The sequence below is a fragment of the Coregonus lavaretus genome (assembly GCF_964263955.1).
Source record: "Coregonus lavaretus genome assembly, chromosome: 27".
Classification (NCBI taxonomy): domain Eukaryota; kingdom Metazoa; phylum Chordata; class Actinopteri; order Salmoniformes; family Salmonidae; genus Coregonus; species Coregonus lavaretus.
Window position 1 is genome coordinate 22,338,367 of NC_140014.1, and position 27,887 is coordinate 22,366,253.

At 43.7% G+C, this 27,887-nt stretch overlaps 1 protein-coding gene across 1 annotated transcript; it reads right to left on the minus strand.

The window, feature by feature from the left end:
- Window positions 1-2,237: 2,237 nt before the first annotated feature.
- On the minus strand, window positions 2,238-23,254 carry tmem63c (transmembrane protein 63C; the record flags this gene model as incomplete). The annotated part of the gene is made up of 22 exons (XM_084144105.1): window positions 2,238-2,444; window positions 2,583-2,672; window positions 2,935-3,047; window positions 3,194-3,361; window positions 3,943-4,048; window positions 4,145-4,307; window positions 4,873-4,938; window positions 5,078-5,164; window positions 5,953-6,059; window positions 6,197-6,350; window positions 10,373-10,495; window positions 10,691-10,824; window positions 11,024-11,144; window positions 11,228-11,308; window positions 11,422-11,495; window positions 11,650-11,758; window positions 11,891-11,942; window positions 16,372-16,514; window positions 17,271-17,308; window positions 17,756-17,843; window positions 19,829-19,908; window positions 23,042-23,254. The coding sequence occupies 22 exons, from the start codon at window positions 23,252-23,254 to the stop codon at window positions 2,238-2,240; spliced, it is 2,517 nt and encodes an 838-aa protein (XP_084000231.1).
- Between the last annotated feature and the right edge of the window lie 4,633 nt (window positions 23,255-27,887).

Genomic DNA, 27,887 nt, shown 5'->3' on the forward strand with positions numbered 1-27,887 from the left:
GAAAAACCAAAGAACCACAATATATGCATGATGACAAAATGACAAACATAACTACAGCTCATCATCAAATCATAGCAAGGGAAAAGACACCAGAGAAACAACTTTCAAATCCCATTATATAATCTACAAAGAGTTTGGCTATATGATCACAGAATACAGCAGTTAGAAACTGCAAAGACACCGACAACAAGGCACCTTAAGCCACAATCCAAATGCTTCCATTGAAAACCCCCATCTGAGACTAGCAAATACAGTCCGCACATAATGAGTCAACATTATTAGCTCAGTGGTCTGTGGAGCACACTGCTCGTCAGACCTGGGTTCAAATACTATTTAGGGTATTTCAATTACTTTCAAAATACATTTCGAAGCAAGTATTTGGATAGGTTTTCCTTGAAAATAAGTAGTTGAATATTGGAATGTACTTGAAAATACTCAAATACACAGACAAGTGCATTTAAATACTCAATGCATTAGAACCTGGTCCTATAGGTTTTTCAAAATCGTTTCAAATAGTAGGCTATTTATAGGAAACTATTAGAAAATACTTTCTAATACTTCAAATAGAAGTAGTTCATTTCTGCCACATTATTAGAAAATACTCAAACACAAAAGAAAATAAGCATTTTACTAAATACTTCGATGCATGTACTGTATTTGAACCCAGGTCTGCTGCTTGTCTATTGGTTGAAGGAATTGTATGACACACTATACATAGGAAGATGGCTGCTCACACAAATTAGGGAGTAGGATAATAGCAATCAATTGCGTTTGATAGAACTATGGCCAGAATGTGTACATACAGTATGCTACTCTATGTGTGTTTGTTTATTTGAGTCTGTCTCCCGCTTTTCCCTGCTCTTTAGTTTAGTCCATGCAGCATATTTCAGGCCATGCTGGATTGTCAGACGAAACAGACTTTTTCTTCAAGGCACAGCAAGAGAGCACAATTACAAACCACAATCAGTTTACATTCAGTTTGGCATGGAAACCTTCTCTTCCTCGAGCAGCAAAACACTCGCAATACAAAACTAGCAAAGGTTACTGTATGATTGTGTTAAACAGTGAGATCAGCTGAGTCTTACGATGCATTAGAAACAGCGGTTTAGTTTGATGGGTGGACATGGAGTATAACAATGTATACAACATTCGCAACATGTAGTGGCGAGGATGACTGGTTTGGACTACTGAAACCATGATGCAATAGGGTACTATTAGTATATTTTCAAGACTATTTTTGCTGCCGGACCTTTACGCACAACATTTTTAAAACCCAAGTAAATTGGAGATAACGTTCTGAAAAATGGAGGACTTCAGGTGCTACCTGAACTTGTCCAATAAGAGCACTCATTTTTGTTTTCTGTTCTGAATTTTTTTCTCCCATTTCCTTCTACTGAACACAACTATGATGTTCTCATAATAACAGTCATTGATAAACAATAATAAAGGGATGGTACTATACATACATACATTGTTATTAAACAATACACACAGCCTGCCCCTCGCCCCTCAGCACAATAATATAACATACAACTGGCAAGTACAGAAGAGCAAGATAAGAACCTTGACAATAAATCCAACAGTATTAGGTCCCTTGTGCCTTCTCCTCCATAGGGTGTTAGAGCTCTGAGTTCCACTCTGCCCTCCCGCCGTCTGTCCTGTTCTCTCACTGCAGATGGCTTGATCACAACCCGCAACCCTCACCCTCTGCCTTGTAGAGCTCTACCACACCAGAGCCAGATCCCCTAGAGCCAAGACCACTCTGTTTAGTAGGGTCATTTGGTTAAAACCCACTGAACTGGTGAAATTCACCCCTACTCCTTTCCTAGTGGCACACAAAGATAGTGTCCTTCTTCATTTCACAGTCACTCCCAGTCAGGTCACATACAGTATGGTACAGTTCATTCACTTATAGAGGGGAAAAAAGGGAGACAACCATGAAGCAGACAGTCAGAAAACTACAGATGCACTTTTGTTTGAAGTATCCTCCGTATGGTTGATTTATGATGACAGCTTTAAGATGATGTCCCCACATCCCGCCACTGGGCTGGGGAAGAACCCATTTCAGCCTTTGGTTCCAAAGAACCTCCAAAGACACAATCCGAAAGGGTCTCTCGCAAACATGGTCCAGTCAGAGGGGCTGAGGTGATTGGATGAGGGTAAAAAAGGGTTTAAAAAAAAGCATCTTTCTCCCTTATAAAAAGACATATGCATGGAGGTCAGGGAGAGGGGGTGAGTCACTGGTAGCCCACTGGGCTGTCCATGAGGGGGCTGGAGTAATATGGGTCTGGGGGGTCCTGGAGCTCTGTCTCGACATTCTCAACCTGGTCCTCCTCCTCCTCTCTGTCCTGGGAGCTGGCCATGGTCCCGTAGCTCTGGTGAGCTGGGGAGGGCATGGGGGTCAGGCCTAGCTCTGGCTCCAGCAACACAGATGCCACAAACAGCTGAGGGGGAAGACACAGAGAAAGAGATAAGTTACTAATGACTCAAACTGAAATGACTCATACATATCTTCTAGTTATGAGCTTATTGTACAACTGTGTGAGGAATTGAGAGTGGTGTGAATGAAGAAAGGCAGGTACATTGGAGGGGGTAGTGGAGGGGGTGGAGCTTCTCTCTGCATCAGCGAAGGCCCCTTCTGCTGGCTGGTCAGCAGACATCTGGTCAAACATCTGAAACACATTGGCTCAGCGATAATTAAGCCATTGAGGGCCAGTGCTCTACACCAACCAGGGAGGGGGGTGTCTCAAGAGCATAGCTGCACTGCTACAGCAGATGCTTAAATACCACCATCTCATAAAGACATAGCCCATGGTCAAAGTACTTAGGCTTAATAAATGACATTACATAGAGTTTATCGTCAAAAACTATAAAGGATCTGCTAGCCCAAACACCAGTACAGCACTATGTCCCATTGTTCATACTGTCGCTGACCTGGTAGCTTGATGACTTGTCAGGCTGTTTCCTAAGGCATAGGCCAAAGAGGGAGAAGACAAGGCAGGAGAGCAGCAACACAAAGGTGAAGAGGGTGATGGGACGCATTGGGCCTGGAGCACAAGAGAAGAACCACAATCAAGACCACATCACCATATATGACCACTCTAGCAGCCACTAAGTTATATCTGACTAACAGTGGGTAACCCACATGTATCGGTCTGTTTGATAGGCTACGGTAACAAGAACCAGGAAGTACCCAGTCTGAGCACAGAGAAGAACAGGAGCCAGAACATGCAGAGGATGGGCGCCACGATGACCTGGCTGATGGCTGCAGTGTGGATGCGCTGGTTGAGCTTGGTGGGCACGTAGGCATAGTAGATGTTGTAGCGGTCCACCATGTGTTTCAGGATCAGGTAGAGCAGCCCTGAGAGACAGACACACACAGAGAGACAGGCAACACAGAGCTGACTGATGAGGACATATGCAGCCAATCACCTATTGTAAGTGCTAACTTCAGTCTAAAGCATAGTTGAGGTCAATTCAACTCCCATTCCTGTCGGTTGACTTCGGAATTTACTAGAATTTAGATGGAATTGACCCCAACTCTGGGCTACAGAGTGAATGACAGGTTAAAGACAGCATGCAGCTGAGCCCAGGCCTAGAACAATGTGGAAGGCAGGGGTCAAGGCCTGGAGAGTAGTAGTAATAGTAGCGGCTCTGGGCAGAGACAGGAGTGGAGTGGGCGTCTGGCTCACAGCTCGCTGTGTCTGAGCGTCTGGGACTACAGCACATTCACTTCACAGTCTGCACCAGGCTGGCAGCAGAGGTGATGAAGTTTACAGTATCAGGAGAGAGGCTCCCACTGAGCACACACACACACAGGAAGGAGGCACACACACACACCCGGAGGAGGAAGAAGGTGAGAAGGAAAGATAAACGTGCTTCTTTAGCCTACACACACACACACACACACACACACACACACACACACACACACTCACTCACCAAAGGGCATGATGATGGGACAGGTGATACTGTAAGTCATGCTAACAGCATAGATGCACATGGTCCAGGCATACTCCAGACCAAACTGGAACTCATAGGCCTGGCTCTGGAGAGACGGACAAAACACACAATTGAAAAAAAAAGGTTATTTGATGCATCAAAGAAACACACAAATAATACAGTAAAATACCGCTCCTCTCACCCGTTTGACGTGGATGCGCTCGGCCCCGGGCTTGGCGAAGCAGAGACGCAACGCATACACCATTAGGGCTGGGATACGCAGCAGCTCCATGGCCGTGCCGATCAGGCTGGACGTGATCACGTAGTTCACAAAGAACGCTCCGTTATCAGGCAGGAACACACACCTGCACACACAGGTGACATTTATTTAATTATTTTTTATTTCGTCATATCCAAATTGGTAGTTACAGTCTTGTCCCATCGCTGCAACTCTGGAGAGGCGAAGGTCGAGAGCCGTGCGTTCTCCAAAACACAACCCCGCCAAGCCGCACTGCTTCTTGACACAATGCACGCTTAACCCGGAAGCCAGCCGCACCAATGTGTCGGAGGAAACACTGTATACCTGGCAACCGTGTCAGCGTGCATGCGCCCGGCCCGCCACAGGAGTCACTACAGCGCGATGGGACAAGGACATCCCAGCCAACCAAACCCTCCCCTAACCCAGACGACGCTGGGCCAATTGTGCGTCGCCTCATGGTTCTCCCGGTCGCGGCCGGCTGCGACACAGCCCGGTATCGAACCAGGATCTGTAGTAACGCAGCTTGCACTGCGATGCAGTGTCTTAGACCGCTGCGCCACTCGGGAGGCCAGAGGTGACATATCTTAGAAGTGTGTTTACCATGGTAGTTCTGTCAAAGCTAGCTAAGCAGATGGTACCATAGCATTAGAGGGCCGGACAATTAGACTTACTCAAATTTAACATCCTTGTCTTCCAGGAAGTTGACATCAAACAGCCACCTGAAGAACAGATCCAGACTAGAGTAGGGCAAAGGTGAGAAAAGAAGCACAGGTATGTTAGAGCATAAGCACAGGATCTTGTAATCTCTGTAATGATCATAGCAGGGCGCTATAAATTATCTGTTACATGTCAGCATGTATGTTTCTATATTCATACCTGGATAGACCCAGTGAGGGCAGGATGATCACCATGAACACCAGCAGTACAAAGCACTTGTGCATCGTGATTTGGTTCTCACTGGATCTAAGGACACCACAACATAGACCATATTACAACAGAGGACATGTAGTTATAAAACACATGTTTTGAACATGCAGTACATGTTAGAATTTGAAATCATTTCAGGAGACAGAACACTAATGATAGAAGCGCACACAAACACAAATTGCACTCACTCACACACGACATTCAAAAAGCAACATCTCACATATTTAATAATTCAGTTTCAAATGCAAACAACTTAGTGAGCTCATTACCACGAGCAGAGCTTTTCACACCAATAACTGTAAACATTTGATTTCCATTAAGTCCTTCACAACATATGGGTGGGTGGTGGGGGAGGTAATGTAAAGAGACAGTGCTCATAGGTGCCGTGTGAGGTTGTCTCCTCCGGATGCAGAGCTATTCTGCTCCTCAGTGCATAGTGACCACTGTGCATATCATTATCTCCACTGAAATCGCTATGACAACCTGACTAGAGAAGTAATGCAGGCAAACAGAGCACACACACACAGAGAGAGAGAGAGAGAGAGAGAGAGAGAGAGAGAGAGAGAGAGAGAGAGAGAGAGAGAGAGAGAGAGAGAGAGAGAGAGAGAGAGAGAGAGAGAGAGAGAGAGAGAGAGAGAGAGAGAGAGAGAGAGAGAGAGAGAGAGAGAGAGAGAGAGAGAAAAACTGTGAGAGGTATTGTGTAATTGAAGAGGGTCTGAGGAAGATGAATAAAGTGTTTTGTCTTTTCAGGGACAGAAGTGAGCCTTCGGTTGAGGAGAGTGTCAGGCAGTATCTGCTTGGCCTGCAGCAGTGCAGTACTCTACCTGGTCCAGTGAGACTCGAAGAAGGCTGAGTAATAGACTATGAAGGGCAGCAGGACAGAGAACGCCCAGAGCAAGAGAGTAGGGAAGAACTGAGTGATGATCGGGCTCTATGGGGAGAAACCAAAACCTCATGAGTTCATCATAATATAGTTTATTCTGGAAATACAGAGTTTATTTGCTTTTGTACAGCACCACCACCCCATTAGGCCCATTCAAGCACTGTAATTCAGAAATGAACTCTGACCCTCAGGCTGTCCACAGGCCGGGTGACGTTGAACCTGTCCATGGTATTGACGATGATGGCGGGAGTGGTGAGGAAGAAGAGGAGGAGGAAGAGGAGGATGTTGAGCAGGATGCAGCGGAGCCACCAGCGGGAGCCACACACTGAGAGGTTCTCCCTGGAGACACAGAGGTAAACACGGAGGTCACTGATCTATCCTGATGGACGGCTGACATGACTACTGTGTATATCCACAAAGTATGAATACAACAAAAACAACCCCTAATGTGGGAGGGAATAAAAAAACAAGACCACACTGGAGTGGATAACAGGTTGGATACAGCACACTCGAGTGCTCGGTTTCAGTTAGTCATTGGTCGACCCCAGAGCCTGTGAAAACACCAGGGAGCAGTGCTACTCCCTCCGCACGAACACACACAGCCAATGAGGCATGAAGCACAGTGAGCACCGCTTGGCAGGGCTGTCTCATTGGCTAATCCCCCCATACATACAGTGGGGAGAACAAGTATTTGATACACTGCCGATTTTGCAGGTTTTCCTACTTACAAAGCATGTAGAGGTCTGTAATTTTTATCATAAAAATCCAGAAAATCACATTGTATGATTTTTAAGTAATTAATTTGCATTTTATTGCATGACATAAGTATTTGATACATCAGAAAAGCATAACTTAATATTTGGTACAGAAACCTTTGTTTGCAATTACAGAGATCATATGTTTTCTGTAGGTCTTGACCAGGTTTGCACACACTGCAGCAGGGATTTTGGCCCACTCCTCCAGATCCTTCAGGTTTCGGGGCTGTCGCTGGGCAATACAGACTTTCAGCTCCCTCCAAAGATTTTCTATTGGGTTCAGGTCTGGAGACTGGCTAGGCCACGCCAGGACCTTGAGATGCTTCTTACGGAGCCACTCCTTAGTTGCCCTGGCTGTGTGTTTCGGGTAATTGTCATAATGGAAGACCCAGCCACGACCCATCTTCAATGCTCTTACTAAGGGAAGGAGGTTGTTGGCCAAAATCTTGCGATACATGGCCCCATCCATCCTCCCCTCAATACGGTGCAGTCGTCCTGTCCCCTTTGCAGAAAAGCATCCCCAAAGAATGATGTTTCCACCTCCATGCTTCACGGTTGGAATGGTGTTCTTGGGGTTGTACTCATCCTTCTTCTTCCTCCAAACACGGCGAGTGGAGTTTAGACCAAAAAGCTTTATTTCGGTCTCAGACCACATGACCTTCTCCCATTCCTCCTCTGGATCATCCAGATGGTCATTGGCAAACTTCAGACGGGCCTGGACATGCGCTGGCTTGAGCAGGGGGACCTTGCGTGCGCCGCAGGATTTTAATCCATGGCGGCGTAGTGTGTTACTAATGGTTTTCTTTGAGACTGTGGTCTCAGCTCTCTTCAGGTCATTGACCAGGTCCTGCCGTGTAGTTCTGGGCTGATCCCTCACCTTCCTCATGATCATTGATGCACCACGAGGTGAGATCTTGCATGGAGCCCCAGACCGAGGGTGATTGACCGTCATCTTGAACTTCTTCCATTTTCTAATAATTGCGCCAACAGTTGTTGCCTTCTCACCAAGCTGCTTGCCTATTGTCCTGTAGCCCATCCCAGCCTTGTGCAGGCCTACAATTTTATCCCTGATGTCCTTACACAGCTCTCTGGTCTTGGCCATTGTGGAGAGGTTGGAGTCTGTTTGATTGAGTGTGTTTACAGGTGTCTTTTATACAGGTAACGAGTTCAAACAGGTGCAGTTAATACAGGTAATGAGTGGAGAACAGGAGGGCTTCTTAAAGAAAAACTAACAGGTCTGTGAGAGCCGGAATTCTTACTGGTTGGTAGGTGATCAAATACTTATGTCATGCAATAAAATGCAAATTAATTACTTACAAATCATACAATGTGATTTTCTGGATTTTGGTTTTAGATTCCGTCTCTCACAGTTGAAGTGTACCTATGATAAAAATGACAGACCTCTACATGCTTTGTAAGTAGGAAATCCTGCAAAATCGGCAGTGTATCAAATACTTGTTCTCCCCACTGTATGTAACCTCAGAGGGGCTGATGGTTATCACTTCATTTCATTTTATAACTGATGTCAAATGGACTTTAGAACTACCAATGGACAATTTCACTGTAAAAAATAAAATCACGATCTAAGACATCTCACACTATTCTAAAAGCCATCTAATTTAATTGGTTAAATGGTTGAGTGGCCCTCTTGTAAGAGTAAGTAACACAGATTAACGACATGCGCACTGCAATTGATTTTCAAAGGTGATTTACAGTGCATTCGGAGAGTATTCAGTCCCCTTTACTTTTTCCACATTTTGTTACGTTACAGCCTGAATCTAAAATGGATTAAATTGTTTTTTTCCCACTCATCAATCTACACACAATACCCTATAAAAGACCAAGCAAAAACAGGTAGACATTTTTGCACATTTATTAAAAATATCACATTTACATAAGTATTCAGACCCTTTACTCAGTACTTTGTTGAAGCACCTTTGGCAGCGATTACAGCCTTGAGTCTTCTTGGGTATGACGCTACATGCTTGGCACACCTGTTTTTGGTGTGGTTCTCCCATTCTTGTCTGCAGATCCTCTCAAGCTCTGTCAGGTCTCTCCAGAGACGTTCGATGGGGTTCATGTCCGGGCTCTGGCTGGGCTACTCAAGGACATTGTCCCGAAGCCACTCCTGCGTTGTCTTGGCTGTGTGCTTAGGGTCGTTGTCCTGTTGGAAGGTGAACCTTCGCCCCAGTCTGAGCGCTCTGGAGCAGGTTTTCATCAAGGATCTCTCTGTACTTTGCTCTGTTAATCTTTCCCTCGATACTGACTAGTCTCCCAGTCCATGCTGCTGAAAAACATCCCCACAGCATGATCCTGCCACCACCATGCTTCACCGTAGGGATGGTGCCTGGTTTCCTCCAGATGTGACGCTTGCCATTCAGGCCAAATAGTTCAATCTTGGTTTCATCAGACCAGAGAATCTTGTTTCTCATGGTCTGAGTCCTTTAGGTGCTTTTTGTGAAACTCCAAGTGGGCTGTCATGTGCCTTTTACTCTACCATAAAGGCCTGATTGGTGGAGTGCTGCAGAGATGCTTGTCCTTCTGGAAGGTTCTCCCATCTCCACAGAGGAACTCTGTTGCTCTGTCAGTGACCATCAGGTTCTGGTCACCTCCCTGACCAAGGCCCTTCTCTCCCGATTGCTCAGTTTGGCCGGGTGGCCAGCTCTAAGAAGAGTCTTGGTGGTTCCAAACTTCTTCCATTTAGGAATGATGGAGGCCACTGTGTTCTTGGGGACCTTCAATGATACAGAAATGTTTTGGTACCCTTCCCCAGATCTGTGCCTCGACACAATCCTGTCTCGGAGCTCTACGGACAATTCCTTGGTTTTTGCTCTGACATGCACTGTCAACTGTGGGACCTTATATAGACAGGTGTGTGCCTTTCCAAATCATGTCCAATCAATTAAACTTACCACAGGTGGACTCCAATCAAGCTGTAGAAACATCTCAAGGATGATCAATGGAAACAGGATGCACCTGAGCTCAATTTCGAGTCTCATAGCAAAAGCTCTGAATACTTATGTAAATAAGGTATCTGTTTTTTATTTTTAATACATTTGCAAAAATGTCAAAAAACCTGTTTTCTCTTTGTCATTATGGGTTATTGTGTGTACATTGATGATATTTGTAAAAAAATCTATTTTAGAATAAGGCTGTAATGTAACAAAAAAGTTAAGGGGTCTGAATACTTTCCGAATACACAGTATGCTTGAGCCGTCAAACGATGAACACAATCTGTGCAAACATCTTTAAAAGCCTGTTACTGTTACTAGCGCTGACCTTGCTGATAGCTATTTTCTTTCTCAATAAGTAGCTTACTATGACTGGGATACACGGTTGTCTCTCTTTGCTACTAACTGTAATACTAACTGCTAATGCACTAACTGTAAGTCGCTCTGGATAGTAGCGTCTGCTAAATGACTAAAATCTAAATGTAAAAATGCAGGGCACTGCTTGTTAATATGTGCCAGTTTCAAATCCCGGCCTAAGTACAGTATATTTTAATTCATCTATCAGGTAAGATAAAGCTACTAAATAGTTTGATAACTTAACCAACGGGAGGGAATTTCTAGTCATAATCTGCTTTAGATAACCTCCCTCACTCACCAGATGATGTCGCTTGGTGCCGGGGCGTAGTCTACACCCCACCTGTGAGACTGAACTACCGTGGTGATGCTAGACTGCTGGGGTCTCTGACGGCAACGGACCCGGCTGTAGTCCTTGACAATACTGTAGGGAGAAACACAACACACATAGACACAAAGTCATCAGACAAAACAGGCAGAGACACACTCATGAACATATTCAATCAAACCCTGTAACAGGGATTTGGGAGAAAGTAAAAAAGATAATTTGGCACTGCGGGAGACTGCAGTACAGTGCATTACCATGTCACTCAGAGGTCAGGGGTCATAGTTTACTCACACAGCAGTCATCCTTTCATCCCGAAAGGTCACAAAGGCGATGCCCAGCCTCATGAGCGAGATACGATGCTTCTCTGCATTAAACTCATCAGTCAGTTTCTCCTCCAACTCACTGTAGTACTGCTCTGCATCCACCTGCAACGAGTTGAAAATATAGATTAGCTACATTCTGGTATTATTAATCAAGTCTTGTTGTATCCCTTATTGTATTTCAATTCAGACAGCTGCTCAAATCTAAATTTAGTTATTTAGTGCCATCCAGTGGCAATATGCAATCAATGCAACATAATTTCTATGACCAAGATTCACTGTAACATTTCTGTTACAAATGCACCTGCTCAAAGCTGCACACGTCACAGCAGAAGATGGTTGCACAGGGGTGGGTCTTAATCATGATCTTCCCCTCCTTCTGGGCCTTAGTGGTAAAATACAACCTTCCTTTCATCGCCTTCCGTCTGAAACACAACAACTCAAATCTGCACAAAACCACAAAAAAAACGATTGAACTAATTTCTCCATATTGTCATAGTTACTGTACCTCTCAGAGTCCAGCCTCATCAGTTTGTGTACATTGAAGCAGAAGCGGAGGTCAGTGACAGTACAGCTGGGGTAGGCCTCACTAGAGTGGAGGGAAGAGGGAACAGAGTTAAACCACCTATCCACACCAGGTGTATTAGTATCAGCTGTAACTTGAAAGAGTAAGGAAAGTGGGAAGTAAACATTTAAGATTACTGGAAGTGTTTGGTGATGAGGCCTGGGTCTGAGATCTCTCTGGGGATGCAGGTGATCATGAGAGTCCTGGCCACCTGACAAAAAACAATATGTTTCACAATAATACAAGTAAGATGGTAACAATGCATTACACACACCAAAGGGAGTCTCTTTCAGTTTTCAGAGACAGTAACCTGACCATGTTGTAATCATTACACATTTGGCTAAGTTTGAGGAGCCGTCACACACCTTCTCGTCCTCTCTGTACTCCAGGCGTGAGGAGTGGTGGGCCATACACAGCACTGTGATGATGAAGTAGAGCAGAGCAAAGATACTGTGGAGCCACAGGAAGCTGTCCCTAACAGGAAAGAAAATAAAAGGCATTCCACATGACTGTTGGATAACCATGACGGTCTCAAGATATTCTTGAACATTTCTTGAAGAATTATGAATCCTCTGCAAAAAGAGAAGCCATAGCCCTTTGACCTACTTGGCAGGAAGATTAGCCACAGTCGTTCTTCCAAAATTTTCTGGATTATCCCCTATAGAAAAGACAACATAGGACAAATGTGTGTAATAGTTATTTTTATATAGTAAAGGGAGGGACTTTAAACACCCACACCAGTAGAAATCCACTTTTTACCCATGATGCACAAAGTATGATATATCTGGGCTTGAAGTGACAAATCTGAACTGCCCACTTTGTGCAAATCCGTGTAAATGCAGTGTCTTATGCTATGATATGAAATACAAATTATTTTCAGTCTACGTTTTGTTTCAGGGCTTGGTTTTATTTGAATGTTACCATCCAGCAGCATGGCAATGTTTATTAATCAGAAACAGCTGCAAAGTTATTCCTCTTCGTGACTGAGCCAAACAGCCTCGGGCCGCCTGAGCTATGGAGCAAACAAAAATACAGGGTGCACCTCTACTTTCATTTGCCAGAAAATTATCATAATCCATTTGACAAATTATCCATGTTCACATAGTTATGAGCTAGTCTGTATGAATTTTATAAAATGGTATAATTGCGTGATATGATTGCATTTTGCAAACCCGCTCCCACCGACACCAAGATGAATGGTTTTGACAACAAAAGTTTTGCTTCACTCTCCGCAAAATAAAATTCAAGGAAGTTCTAGATGGGTTAGCTGACAACGTCACGAAAACGATGTGCGCGGTTCCATGGGCAGTAGTCAGCGTGTTGTTGTGATTCTGGGTGGCCAGATTGCTAGCAAGAATGACAAGAAACTGCCATGTGGGGAATCGTTATTGTCTCGTTTCATATTGTTCTTGATACCATGTCTTGTTTTGAGGCGTTTTAACTGATTTAATGTCAACGCTAAAATGGCATAAATTCGCTAGCTAGCTAACCAACAACTGTAACGATGTATTTGAGAGACAAGTACTCATGCAAATGTATGTTTTCAATAAACATAGGAGACAAAGTATAGTTTACATGTTGTCAACAATCTAAGCCAACCCAGTCTGTTTTGCCCCATAGTTGCACATGTGTCGGTTTTGTTGCTAAACAACCAACCTGTCTATAGTTACATTTCATTTGCGGCGTGCATGATCATGAACAAAGTCATTGTAGCTTATCAGTGTGGGTGGATGACAAGCGGAGCTTCACTGTTCATGTGCAGAACTTGATAAGGAAGCTCAAGATGAGAATAGGTTTTTATTACCGGCATAAGGCTTGTTTTTCTCTGAAGGCCAGGAAAGAGCTGGTAGGATGTACATTACTGGCGGCTTTAGATTTTAGTGATGTTATATACACTACCAGTCAAAGGTTTATTTATATAATATAATAATAATAATAATAATAATAATAATAATAAGCCATTTAGCAGACACTTTTATCCAAAGCGACTTACAGTCATGTGCGCATAATTTTTTTTACGTATGGGTGGTCCCGGGGATCGAACCCACTACCCTGGCGTTACAAGCGCCATGCTCTACCAATTGAGCTACAGGCACACTTAACCAGCATGGCTACCACAGCATTCTGCAGCGATACAACATTCCCATCTGGTTTGGGCTTAGTGGGACTATAATTTGTTTTTCAACAGGACAAATCACCCAACACACCTCCAGGCTGTGTAAGTGCTATTTTACCAAGAAGGAGAGTGATGGAGTGCTGCATCAGATGACCTGGCCTCCACAATCCCCCGACCTCAACACAATTGAGGTGGTTTGGGATGAGTCGGACGGCAGAGTGAAGGAAAAGCAGCCAACAAGTGCTCGGCTTATGTGGGAACTCCTTCAAGTCTGTTGGAAAAGCATTCCAGGTGAAGCTGGTTGAGAGAATGCCAAGAGTGTGCAAAGCTGTCATCAAGGCAAAGGGTGGCTATTTGAAGAATCTCCAATATATTTTGATTCAACACTTTTTTGGTTACTACATGATTCAATGTGTTATTTCATAGTTTTGATATCTTCACTATTATTCTACAATGTAAAAAATTGTTTAAAAATAAATAAAATAAAAAAACTTGAATGAGTAGGTGTGTCCAAACTTTTGACTGGTACTGTATATGCAGGCCTCAACCACTACCCTGAGAGCACTTGATTCAGTATATCATGCAGCCCTCAGGTTCATTACCAATCAAAAACGTCTAACACATCATTGTGATCTCTACAGCGCCATTGGCTGGTCGTCATTGACCTTGCGTAGGCTTAAACACTGGAATACACTGATTTATACGGCCATACTGGGTAAAATGGCACTTTCTCTGTTCTTTTTTAATCAGGTCAGTAAATAAATTATCAATTACGGTCCCATTCTCATTTGCTTTTAACAATACCAAGAATTAGAACAGGTCATGGTAGAAATAGTTTTAGTTACTCAGCTCGGTGGTCCTGGAATTCTCTCCTGAACATTTTACAATGTGATGATCTAGTCATGTTGGTGGAGTTTAAACACTTGGTCGATGTAAATTTCATAGAAGAGTGTAATTGTCTTTAGGACAGCTGTTTTTTAGTTATGACATTTGTGTTTCTTTATGTAATATGTCATTGTTGTACTGTATGTGTGTCTATAGTTTTCTTCAATGTGTTAGTGTATGTAAGTTGTTTTGTCTGAAACTTTGTTCCCCCTGTTGCTGTTGGACCAGGTCTCTCTTGAAAATGGATTTTATCTCAATGAGAAAAACCTGTATAAATAAAAGGTTAAATAAAAAAAATATTTCACTTCCCAGGTGTCATTTCACTCTGTCTGTGTTTGTATCTGTGGTGTGTGTGTGTGTTTGTTTGTTTGTGTGTGTGTGGCCTACATTTAGGATCTCCCTGGTGTCATGACTCTCCTGGGTGAGGATCCAAGGCCTCAGATCAGCTTGGCAATGGCTGACAATAACCAGACCCCCTCTCACCAACAGAAGAGGGAAGGGGGCTGGGACGGTTTTGACCCCTCACACCCTGTCATAAATTAGGGAGGAGGGGAATCTCTCTCTTGCTCTCCAGTATTGATTTGAATGTCCCTTTGTCTACAGAATACTTTTCCCGCCCAAAACTATAACGTCCAAAAAGTAAACACTGGAACAATATTTCTAAGATAAGAATGTGGGGAATGGTCAGTTTGGTCATGTTTATTATTTTGTGATGTCATTAAGAATGGTATCAAGAAAATACTGTAACTTGGAGAGTATACACACTGTATGTGTCAGGTTTTCATCCTTTACGTTGTGTATATAATATTGAAAATTAGAGTATTTTTGTTAAAATAGTAATGTGATTTTAGTTTTCTAACGATATCATCGTTTTTGATGATACTTTCGCCAGTCAGTAGCCACGCCCCGAGTGAGCTCAGAGATCGTGTCAGCATGATGGAACGGCCCTTTTACCAAGAGTGCATAAAGGCTTGAAAGAAAAATTAACATTAGACCAGAAAGACGTGGAGTGGTTGCTACATGGCTGAAAATGGTTGGAACGTTGAACCTCAACACGAGGTGAAGAAGATCACCTCCCAGACTAGACCTGAACATCGCCAGGCTGCAGCTGTGTGTGTAAGGTGGTTCAAACTCTGACTAACCACACGAGGTGGAGAAGAAAGCTCCCCTCAGACAAATCACTGGTGACACTGAGTAGCTGTTCTGAAGAAATACACCACCGGACAACTAAAACGAAGGACATTGTGACATCTGGTGGACAATCAGAGCCTTACAAGTGACCCACCGGAGAACCAGCTAAACCCTTTTTAAGAAGGCTTGGTCCGACAGAAATAAAAGGCGAACGAAGGCATTGAAACACGTAAATACATGAATGATTTCTTACTCCAAACGGGCAGTGGTTCGTGTGCAAAGTAAATGATTACTGTGAGCGTAGTTTCAAAATGTACGATAAGTGTTGTGCCTCTCCCTCTCTAGGTAACCAAGCAGTAATGTTGTTGTTAGTCCGCTAGGGACTTTTTCTCATGTATTAAGTGTGTATGTTATTCTGTGTTAGTATTTAGTTAGCTAGTAAATAAATATTTAAACCAATTTGCGTAGTGCTGAATCATAAGTAAAGCTGGGGTTCTTGCAGATCCAAGAAGCCTACGACCGTTCAGAATGAGACTGATAAGAGGTAATGATTAATACATTGACTGTTTTATACATATTGATAGGTAAATACCTTTTATAGTTTCATTCGGGAGATGGTAACTCTATAAACAACTTATTCCGTGGTGCCCCAAATCCTAATGAGTTAATTGTTACCTGATTAATTTAAATCGAGTAACAATTAAACATAGTTAGTTGATTCGATAAATAACAGTCATCATATTAATGAAAGTCACGTCACGATACTGGGCAGACTTTGTCCGTTTGTGTTTAACTGTGGCGTGTGTGTGTGCGCATGCGTGCTAGCCCACCCGTGTAGGTGTCTGTGTATGCATGTGTGGCCTGGTCTCTCCCGGCGAGGTGCCCCTCTACCTCCCCTGGCATCTAGGATATCCCTGGGCCTCCCAACATAGGCTAAGGCTTCCCTCTAAATTACCTAGGAGGTTCCCGGAAAAGTTGACAGGCAGGATGATGGCCAAAGACAGTAGGCAGACTACAGTCATGAGCAGGATGATGTGGCGCTGGAAGGACAGGTAGGTCGTTGCGTCGATGCCACACTTACTCCTGATCTCCTCATCCCTGGAGGCAACACAGAGAGAGAGGTTCTAAAACTGGGGAGGGAAGAGAGGCTCTTCCCAGGGTACCAGGATTTAAACTAAGGAGTACAAACTAAGGAGTACCCTAAAGAGCACAGAGTTACAAAGAAGTAGTGTGCAGTTGAGAAGGGGACTACAGGGAAACAGCATGTACTAGACACATGGGTGTAATGGGACCGTGGAGGGAAGAGCATAATCCTTCTCTTCCATGGTGAGACAGATTCAGACTCAGCTGTGCTCCATGGTAGTGATATTGTGGGGCCTGCTCCTCATACCTCACTGCACACCTGGAGGGTCAGGAAACCCACTTGTCTCATAAAAAGAGAAGAAACAGGAGGTGCCTGCTGGTCCCATGGCAGGCAGGCCACACAGAGAGCTTTCAGGGTGGGTTAGCACTTTCCCAGGGATCCCAGGGTGATGTATTACAGTCAGCCACTAACACAAGAGCTAAAAACAGCACCCAGAAGAACCCAAACTCCACCATAATAATATGGAAACCATGGACACAGAGGAAGTTACGGCTTTAAATCCAATGAGTGGAGTCAGACTCGAGCAAGTGCAAATACTCTATGGTAAACCACGGCACGAACGATCCCATGAGCACATACTTGATTGTTTTCGCTGCTTAATGAGATATAACATGAGGGTTTGCATTTTGAGATGACAACATTGAAGAGAAGGGCAATAAAAAGAAGCGAGGATGGGTAGAGGGTTAAAGGGGCCACAGTTTTACACTTACTTCATATGGTAAAGTGTTGTAAGCCAAGAGCAGAAGCCCTAAAGGAAGAAAGACATAAAACATTCAGTGGATCGCTTATTAAATACAATTTGCATAACATTAAGGTTTACACGCTGAGAGAGTGATGGGGTTTTAATAGGTCTAGTCTAGAGGCGCAAACGACTTAATTGCTGTCAAACTCTGGGAGAAGACTCCTGTCGGACTCTGTCCTACTCCATCATAAACATAGTGTGTCACATCGATGGTGGTGATCTTACCCAGTCACGCAGGTATATATGAAGTCATTCTCTAAATAATCTGCCTTTTCTTAATTTTTTGGGTTTTGTTTGTGCAGCTGGATGTTTCAGCAACTCAATTAAGGAGAAGTGCTTTGGTCAGTGTCACAAAAACAGTAGATTCACACTCAAACAGGTCACCCTTCATCAGCTATACCTCTAGACCTATCCTACTGTCTGGACTTGGATCCCTAATAAAGTTGGATTTACCAAGTCCTTGGTCTCTGAGTCTGATGGGCTGGATTCTGACGGGGATTTCTCCTTCTCACTCTGCTCTCCGTAGAACAGGGACGTGAGGCTGAGAAACAGAAGACATAACAGGATTATCATATTGATGGTGCATGTGTTCCTTCCTACAGAATAGGAAGGAAGGAAGCTTATCATGTAGATTACATCACAAGATGGAAAATACTGTACTGCACGAGCAACAAGTCTGCGCAATGAAACTACAGCCATTAAACACATTCTTGGAAGGATGATTTTCTAGACAGTGGCCTGGACAGCGTCCTAAAATTACATAGCAAATGTGAACCCATTTTGCATTGAGTGACCGTGGGAAGTTAATATCCGTTCTTTCCAACAGACGGGTGGGCACAGAGCCTGCAGACAGCATGAGCGCTAATTGTGTGTGGCTGGGTCTTTCAATTCCCCCGTCCTCCTCTTAGAACCAGTCAATCTGAGATCACATCAATGATAGGAGGGGAAATAAAAGGGATGGACAGTGTTCCTGGAATCCAATGAAGCATTGTGATGATTGAGTTCGGTGATGTTTCTTTCATGGTGACGTTGCTGACAGCTCTACAGCGTGACACTTTAAGCGGCATAATTGAATTAGCGCGACGGCCGACCCGCTCAGCAGAACACACAGATGTCACCGCCCCGGGGTGGCAGAGAGCTGCTGCTGTTCAGGCAGAACTAATCAACCCCACACTCACACTGGAGTGTGGCTCCAGGTCAGGCAGAAGTAAGCTGTTGCAGAGCCTCACTCTGCAGACCCACACAGACTACAGAGTGGACTGACTGGACCTCACATCACTCTGAAAGCTAACAAGGTCCTAAGATTCAGGAACATCTGAGCTACTATGAGTGTGCCATTATTGCCTTCTGCATATTATGGTATCAAGGCTTGGAACAAAAATAGATATACTCACAGATTGTGATAATGTGTAAAAAGTGATTAAATAGTATGTATACAATACCATACTGAATAAAGTGTTGGTCCCATGTTTCAAGATCTGAAATAAAAGACTCCAGAAATGTTTCATATGTACACCTGTCAGGTGGATGGATTATCTTGGCAAACAGCAGGATCATTATACAGGTGCACCTTGTGCTGGGGACAATAAAAGGCCACTCTAAAGTGTGCAGTTGTGTCACACAACACATTGCCACAGTCGTCTCAAGTTTTGAAGGCGTGTGCAATTGGCATGCTGACTGCATTCAATTTGAATGCACAGAGATACCGTGACGAGATCCTGAGGCCCATTGTCATGCCATTCATCCGCCGCCATCACCTCATGTTTCAGCATGATAATGCATGGCCCAATATTGCAAGGATCTGTACACAATTCCTGGAAGCTGAAAATGTCCCAGTTCTTCCATGGCCTGCATACTCACTAGACAGATCACCCATTGAGCATGTTTGGGATGCTCTGGATAGACGTGTACGACAGCGTGTTCCAGTTCCCGCCAATATCCAGCAACTTCGCACAGCCATTGAAGAGAAGTGGGACAACATTCCACAGGCCACAATCAACAGCCTGATCAACTCTATGCGAAGGAGATGTGTCGCGCTGCATGAGGCAAATGGTGGTCATGATTGGTTTTCTGATCCACGCCCCTAACTTTTTTAAAGGTATCTGTGACCAACAGATGCATATCTGTATTCCAAGTAATGTGAAATCCATAGATTAGGGCCAAATTACTTTATTTCAATTGACTGATTTCCTTATATGAACTGTAACTAATCTTAAAAAATCTTTAAAATTGTTGCATGTTGAGTTTATATTTCTGTTCAGTATAGTTATATTAAAGCAACGTAATAGTGTAACACCAGCTCCATCAGAGAAAGAAAGACAGGAAAACAAAATATTTCATGAGTATGAGAATACCTGTGCAGTACCATTTCTTCTCAGTAGGGGGAGCCAATCTCAAGTAGCACAGTGTCAAGTGGTAATGAACTATGCTTTCGATTTCTCCATCTTGAGTGTTGCCTCGACTTCTAAACCAGACTTAAAATACAGTGAGTATGAATGGAGGCTGAGGGGAAAGGCTTTACTGTACCTGTCATTCTCCATCAATAGAGCCAGACGACCATAGTCCCACGCAGCCTTCCTCAAACAGGAAAATATCAGCAAAAGAAACTGCAATACAAAGAATGAGTTATAAGACATACAGAGCTCATCAACCACCACCTCCCTGTGCCTCCATACTGGTCTAAAGCCATGCATGGGCAATCAGGACAATGTTTAACAAGGTATTGGACTAAGCTGGGATGAGATGAATAATACATTCTGCTTCTACTTTTATAGTCATGGCCAAATGCAATTCCTAAGCTCTCCGCATAGATAATATCCCCACGTTGTATCCCCTTTCTCCCTGCCTGGCTCTAATGTCTTCTATTTCTTGTCCCTGCGTGGGTGTCCAAGTTCCGCTGATGCCCCACAGATTATTATTCTGTGTGATGTTAGGAATGGTGCAGAGGCGGGATGCTGTCACATGGGGGAAAATCAAGGTTTGAACTCTTCATTAAGACACTGCTATTAACCTTCTGTGTTGTCCTGACTACCAGGGAACAATCACAGTGAATCAATTAAACATGGGCTGGTAGACAGACTGATAACCAGAGAGGAAATCTAGTTTGACAAGGCCTGACAGCGGAACAGAGGTGTACATTCACTAATCTGTAGACAAAGATGGATGTCTATTATTATCCTGGAGTGGGGAGGGTAATCTCTCTGCATATTTGTAAACAGCATGTGCATGTATGGCGACACACTGTATGTTAGAGACAGGAGGAGAATGAGTAGTGTTTGTATCATGAGCAGATTCATGTGAAGGCTTGTAAGCAGGTCCGGCATTATGGGCGGGCATTAGCGGGCCTGGCCCGCCCCACCGCACCTCCTTGCCTGTCCAAATAAAATATTGAAATATTGATGATTTATTTGACCAAGACACACACCGACAGAAAGACGCATCAATCTCAGTTAAAGCATCCGAGCGAGCGAAACAGCGCCCCTCTGTCTCAGTATGTGTAGACCATATATCTGATGCTGTCTGGACCAAAAGAGTGGTCATACTATTTCTGGCCAGACAGCATCAGATACATGGGCTACACATACTGAGACAGAGGGGCGCTGTTTCGCTCGCTCGGATGCTTTAACTGAGATTGATGCGTCTTTCTGTCGGTGTGCGTCTCTGTCAAATAAATCATCAATATTTCAATATTTTATTGGGGTGCGGTTTCGCTCACTCGGATGCTTTCTCCTGTGAAATAATTTCAGCAGAGGGGAAGAGGCGAAGCTAGAGGGCTCACTCTCGGCAAAATCTGTCCAGAATAAGTCCAATGCGTTTCTATGGGCATAATATGCAGACCTAAGCTTGTTGCCTGCCTTCCTGCCTTTGGAACTCTTATTATTAGGGCGGAGACATGATCATCTCGTCATTATATACAGATCTCTGGTTTCAGCATCTTGCGAATTGGAAAGGAAAGTTGGCGGGTGCACAGTGCACTGTTTGGATGCTGTATTCTCCTAAAGTAAATTGATATTTTGCCCAAATTAAATAAAAATCATTCAAAATATTTCACCAGGGAGCATGACTTAGCCACAGAGGATCATTAGCTTATTTAAAAAAAAATAGCTGTGGATTGTTTCAAATCACAAATGAGTAGGCCTATGCCTATTTGGGAAGCCAGCAATTTGGGTAGTGGGCGTGGCAAAAGGTCTAGCTGATTGAGTTGCGGCTGTCAGTGATAAGCATCTAAAATATGTGTGAAGATAATGTGTCTTGAGTATAATTTAAAATGTTGCAACAAGAAGGGGAGGGGTGTCTGGCAAAGATATGGCGCATCTTTCTCCTGAATGCATGTGCTCAGCTGTCCAGAATGCGCTCAGCTGTCTCCCACCAATTCTTGTGCATTCATTGTCATTGTGTGAATTGTTTGCCCTTTGATTGTTTATTTTCTATCAATTCCCCATTACATGTCATCAGTAGGCCTAGTAAATGTACCATTAATTCCCCGTCATTTGGTTACATTAATTTCTGTTAATGCATGTACTGTATTAATTACAGTCATTTACCGTTCTCATTCTCAGACTGGAAACATTGTTTGCGGAGTTCACAACCTGCTACACTTGTGAGAAATTGTGAGTTTATTTCATAACCATTATGAGTTTTGTAAATCTTTCCATTGTCTTTTGTTTGGAGTGCTCCATGTCAGCAATGAGCATGTGTCTGGTTTCTCTTTCCTGATCAAGTAGGCCTATCTGGCCTGCTGCGTGCAAAAGTAGGAAAGCGCCCATTTGGCAACGTCTGATTGTCATAACTCACCACGTCCACCACTAATAAGCTGAGCTTCTCAGTAATTTGTTTCTTCACCTCACACAGTAAGTCAACAAAGTCTGTTTAAAAAAAAATCCATTGCTAATGATAGTTCCTCAGTATTTGAAAAATATTTCCAACACTCCCAGCCTCGATAATCACCAAGCCTCGGTGTGAAAGAGCAAAATATCATGATTCCAAACATCCAGTGGAAACGTCATAAAAAAAAACAGCTGTCTGTCCCGGGCTCACGAAACTCTGAGGCCCCGGAATAGGCTAGTTGATATCATTTTGCAAGTTCCCGAGGGACAGCTTCGGGCCGACCCAGTTGATGATTTTATACAATATTGCACTTCACTACTGTAGTAGCTCAATACAAGACAGAAAGAAAGGGAGGCAGAGTAGAGAGAAATGGGAAATATTTTCTACTGTTTTTATTTGACGACTTCATAGTTAGTTATAGGCTTACTGCTGCATTGGCCATCTCTGAGTTCTATGAAACGAATCATAATTGGCACGCAGATCGTTAGAAATGGTAGGATAAATTGTAAGCTTCACAAACTTAAAACTCAAACTGCCTATGGTCTTTACTATAACACCCATTAAAAAAAGTGAAAAATCTTTCACACATAGGAGGTCCCTTGAATTGTTTTTACCGTCTATAGAAATCAAAGGCCCGTTCAACTGATTCGTTCTGGCGCCGGCCCTGCTTGTAGGTAGAGTAACGGGAGATGTCAAGATTTAGGTTTTTCTTTTTATCTGCTTTCTTGTCGTATTATACCACTTCCTCTATCTGGGAAGGATAAGACCATGTTTTAACAGGATACTATAGATGTGAAGGATGTTTCTTTGGGAAAAATGTTTCCCTGGTACCAGAGATAAAATGAGAGGTTGAGATTGCTTTAGCACTGTAGTGTGTGTGTGTGTGTGTGTGTGTGTGTGTCAGCAACATACCATCCACAGGACAACATTGATGGCGAGGACCGTGGGCACCCCTCCAAAAGGCAGGCCCTGCAGGACACTGCTGCGGGAGTGGGAGCGGTAGCACCTCTCTGCTGCAGTGGTATTGTCCTCCCCCAGAGAGTCCAGGAAGCCCAGCACATCCAGCTCCATATCCCTCCCATCCAGAGGGGGCGCCCTCATCACAAACAGCTCAGAATCCGCCATGAGTAAGCCTACGTCTCAGGGGCTGAAGTCATGCAACCATAACTGAGGAAATAGAAACAGGAAAGTGATTAATATTGAACGGTATGCAATTTTCCATGCCTTGCTTTTGATGTTTGCACTCAATCTCTATCAAATATATGTCACAGGAAGGCCAAAAAGATCATCAAGGACATCAACCACCCAAGCCACTGCCTGTTCACCCCACTATCATCCAGAAGGCGAGGTCAGTACAGGTGCATCAAAGCTGGGACAGAGAATGAAAAACAGCTTCTATCTCAAGGCCAACAGACTGTTAAATAGCCATCACTAGCACATTAGAGGCTGCTGCTGCCTATTGAAAATCACTGGCCACTTTAATAAATGGAACACTAGTCACTTTAATAATGTTTATATATCTTGCACTACTCATCTCATATGTATATACTGTATTCTATAATATTCTACTGTATCTCAGTCCATGCCGCTCTGTCATTGCTTGTCCATATATGTATATATTCTTAAATTCCATTCCTTACTAGATTTGTGTGTATTGGGTATATGTTGTGAAATTGTTAGATATTACTTGTTAGATATTACTGCACTGTGGGAGCTAGAAGCACAAGCATTTCGCTACACCCACAATAACATCTGCTAAACACGTGTATGTGACAAATAAAATGTGATATGTGACCTGTTTCAAGAAGCTAGGTATGTCTCACGTCACTACTTCACAGGAGATGCATTTTAACACTATATATATATATATATATATATATATATATATATATATATATATATATATATATATATATATATATATATGAGCGATTTTTATGTGTTTTTTATGCTTGCAATTCCACTCACTTGATAGTAAACCATAATTTAGCAGTTTTCACTATCTCTTGTCAAATATTGCATTGTTATCCAACTGGCCTTGACAATGGCATGCTACTGTATAGGACTAAAGTATGGATTCCTATGGGCCACTCTGCCTTTTTCTGTACAGGCACAAAGAGGATCTCTCCAACGCCTTCAGGCCCAGTTGATATGGCCTTGGCGGTGTACCTACGCACAATATATTTCATCTGGAGGTCACAAAATCAATCCAATTGTTTGTTTGCTGAGATAATGTTTGGCATGTGCTTCCTTCATGTCGCTTGTTGCCATAGTAGTTTGTCTTTTCCATTCACCCCAACACTGTCAAGTACAAAGGCATATTTGTAAGTCTGATTCCAGAGCAATTAAGCTATTTTTCACCCCATCAACACTCAATCATGTCATTTATGACTGGTGAAGCGCCTACTGAGTGATATTCCCTGGTCTTGTCAGCAGGCTATGGCAGAGTGAAGTCAGTCCTAGTATCACAGGCTTGAGACTTCCCCCATTCACCATGAGCTGAGTAGGAGGAAGACATAGGTCTATTAAAAAGCCATGGCTGGCTTCTATAAAGCTGTGTGAATAGCAGAGCAGCAGTGGACTGGAGCTCCATGTGGAGATAACGAGCGGCCGTCAATCTTCACTGGCCCACAGACAGGAAGTGGACAGATCACTGCTGTGAACAGTTAAGTGTGGGTTAGCCTGCAGTTAAAGCTTCATACTCAACAGAAATACATGTATTAAAGAACCGCAAATCATGATCAGGAGATGAATCGTTTGACAAGAGGAGCAGGTTGTTATTGTAAAAGAGAATGTGTTCTCAATGTCTTACCTGGTTAAATAAAGAAACATTACAGAGCATGCACCTCTACCAATACTTGAGGTGATGTACAGTAAATTGGTACAGTAAAAGTTAAGCATTTCATGATACTAGGTAGGTAACAACACATCTGCCACGCTGATCCTCAACACGGTGGCCCCTCAGGGGTGCATGCTCAGTCCCCTCCTGTACTCCCTGTTCACCCATGACTGCATGGCCAAGCACGACTCCAACACCATCATTAAGTTTGCCGACGACACAACAGTGGTAGGCCTGATCACCGACAACGATGAGACAGCCTATAGGGTGGAGGTCAGAGACCTGGCAGTGTGGTGCCAGGATAATAACCTCTCCCTCAACGTGATCAAGACAAAGGAGATGATCGTGGACTACAGGAAAAGGAGGGCTGAGCACGCCCCCATTCTCATTGACGGGGCTGTAGTGGAGCAGGTTGAGAGCTTCAGGTTCCTTGGTGTCCACATCACTAACGAACTATCATGGTCCAAACATACCAAGACAGTCGTGAAGAGGGCACGACAACGCCTATTCCCCCTCAGGAGACTGAAAAGATTTGGCATGGGTCCTCAGATCCTCAAAAAGTTCTACAGCTGCACCATCGAGAGCATCCTGACTGGTTGCATCGCCGCCTGGTATGGCAACTGCTCAGCCTCCAACCGAATGGCACTACAGAGAGTAGTGCGTATGGCCCAGTACATCACTGGGGTCAAGCTACCTGCCATTCAGGACCTCTATACCAGGCGGTGTCAGAGGAAGGCCCTAAAAATTGCCAAAGACTCCAGCCACCCTAGTCATAGACTGTTCTCTCTGCTACCGCATGGCAAGCAGTACCAGAGCTTCTACACCCAAGCCATAAGACTCCTTAACAGCTAATAAAATGGCTACCCGGAATATTTGCATTGACCCCCCATGCAGTCACTCTACATGCACATATTACCTCAACTAACCTGTGGCCCCGCACATTGACTCTGTACCAGTATCCCCTGTATATAGCCTTGTTACTGTTATTTTATTGTTGCTCTTTAATTTTTTACTTCAATTTATTTTAGTAAATACTTTAAAACACTTATCTTTCTTAAAACTGCATTGTTCGTTAAGGACTTGTAAGTAAGCATTTCACTGTAAGGTCTACACCTGTTGTATTCAACGCATGTGACAAATAAAATTTGATTTGATACTACGCATCTGAGAGGCTTTTCACTGTGTACTCAACTGATCAAAGAAGCTTGCTGAGGTTCAAAGTTTGTCGGTATACAGTGCATTCGGAAAGTATTCAGACCCCTTCCCTTTTTCCACATTTTGTTACGTTACAGCCTTATTCTAAAATTGATTAAATAAAAATAATTCTCAATCTACACACAATACCACATAATGACAAAGTGAAAACAGTTTTCGAAATGTTTGCAAATGTCTAAAAAACAGAAATACCTCATTTATATAAGTATTCAGACCCTTTGCTATGAGACTCTGGTCCTCTGAGACTGTGGTCCTCTGTAGCTCAGCTGGTAGAGCACGGCGCTTGTAACGCCAAGGTAGTGGGTTCGATCCCCGGGACCACCCATACACAAAAATGTATGCACGCATGACTGTAAGTCGCTTTGGATAAAAGCGTCTGTGAAATGGCATATTATATTATATTATTAGACTCGAAATTGAGCTCAGTTGCATCCTGTTTCCATTGATCATCCTTGAGATGTTTCTACAACTTGATTGGAGTCCACCTGTGGTAAATTCAATTGATTGGAAATGATTTGGAACGGCACACACCTGTCTATATAAAAAGGTCCCACAGCTGACAGTGCATGTCAGAGCAAAAACCAAGCCATGAGGTCGAAGGAATTGTCCGTAGAGCTCCGAGACAGCATTGTGTCGAGGCACAGATCTGGGGAAGGGTACCAAACAATTTCTGCAGCATTGAAGGTCCCCAAGAACACAGTGGCCTCTATCATTCTTAAACGGAAGAAGTTTGGAAGCACCAAGACTCTTCCTAGAGCTGGCCGCCCGGCCAAACAGACAGAAGCCACTCCTCAGTAAAAGGCACATGACAGCCCGCTTAGAGTTTGCCAAAAGGCACCTAAAGGACTCTCAGACCATGAGAAACAAGATTCTCTGGTCTGATGAAACCAAGATTGAACTCTTTGGCCTGAATGCCAAGCGTCACGTCTGGAGGAAACCTGGCACCATCCCTACGGTGAAGCATGGTGGTGGAAGGATCATGCTGTGGGGATGTTTTTTAGCAGCAGGGACTGGGAGACTAGTCAGTAGAGGGAAAGATGAACGGAGCAAAGTACAGAGAGATCCTTGATGAAAACCTGCTCCAGAGTGCTAAGGATCTCAGACTGGGGCGAAGGTTCACCTGCCAACAGAACAACGACCCTAAGCACACAGCCAAGACAACGCAGGAGTGGCTTCGGGACAAGTCTCTGAATGTCCTTGAGTGGCCCAGCCAGAGCCTGGACTTGAACTCAATCGAACATCTCTGGAGAGACCTGAAAATAGCTGTGCAGGGACGCTCCCCCTCCAACCTGACAGAGCTTCAGAGGATCTGCAGAGAAGAATTTGAGAAACTCCCCAAATACAGGTGTGCCAAGCTTGTAGCGTCATACCCAAGAAGACTCGAGGTTGTAAATCGCTGCCAAAGGTACTTCAACAAAGTACTGAGTAAAGGGTCTGAATAGTTATGTAAATGTGATATCATTTTTTATACATTTGCAAAAAAATTCTACAAACCTGTTTTTGCTTTGTCTCTATGGAGTATTGTGTGTAGATTGATGAGGAGAAAAAACAGTTATCAATTTTAGAATAAGGCTGTAACGTAACAAAATGTGGAAAAAGTCAAGGGGTCTGAATACTTTCCGAATGCTCTGTATGTCCCCTGGGCCTGGATGAGAACACAGAGGATATGAGCACATCACTCATACTGCTGTGTCCTCAGTCAGG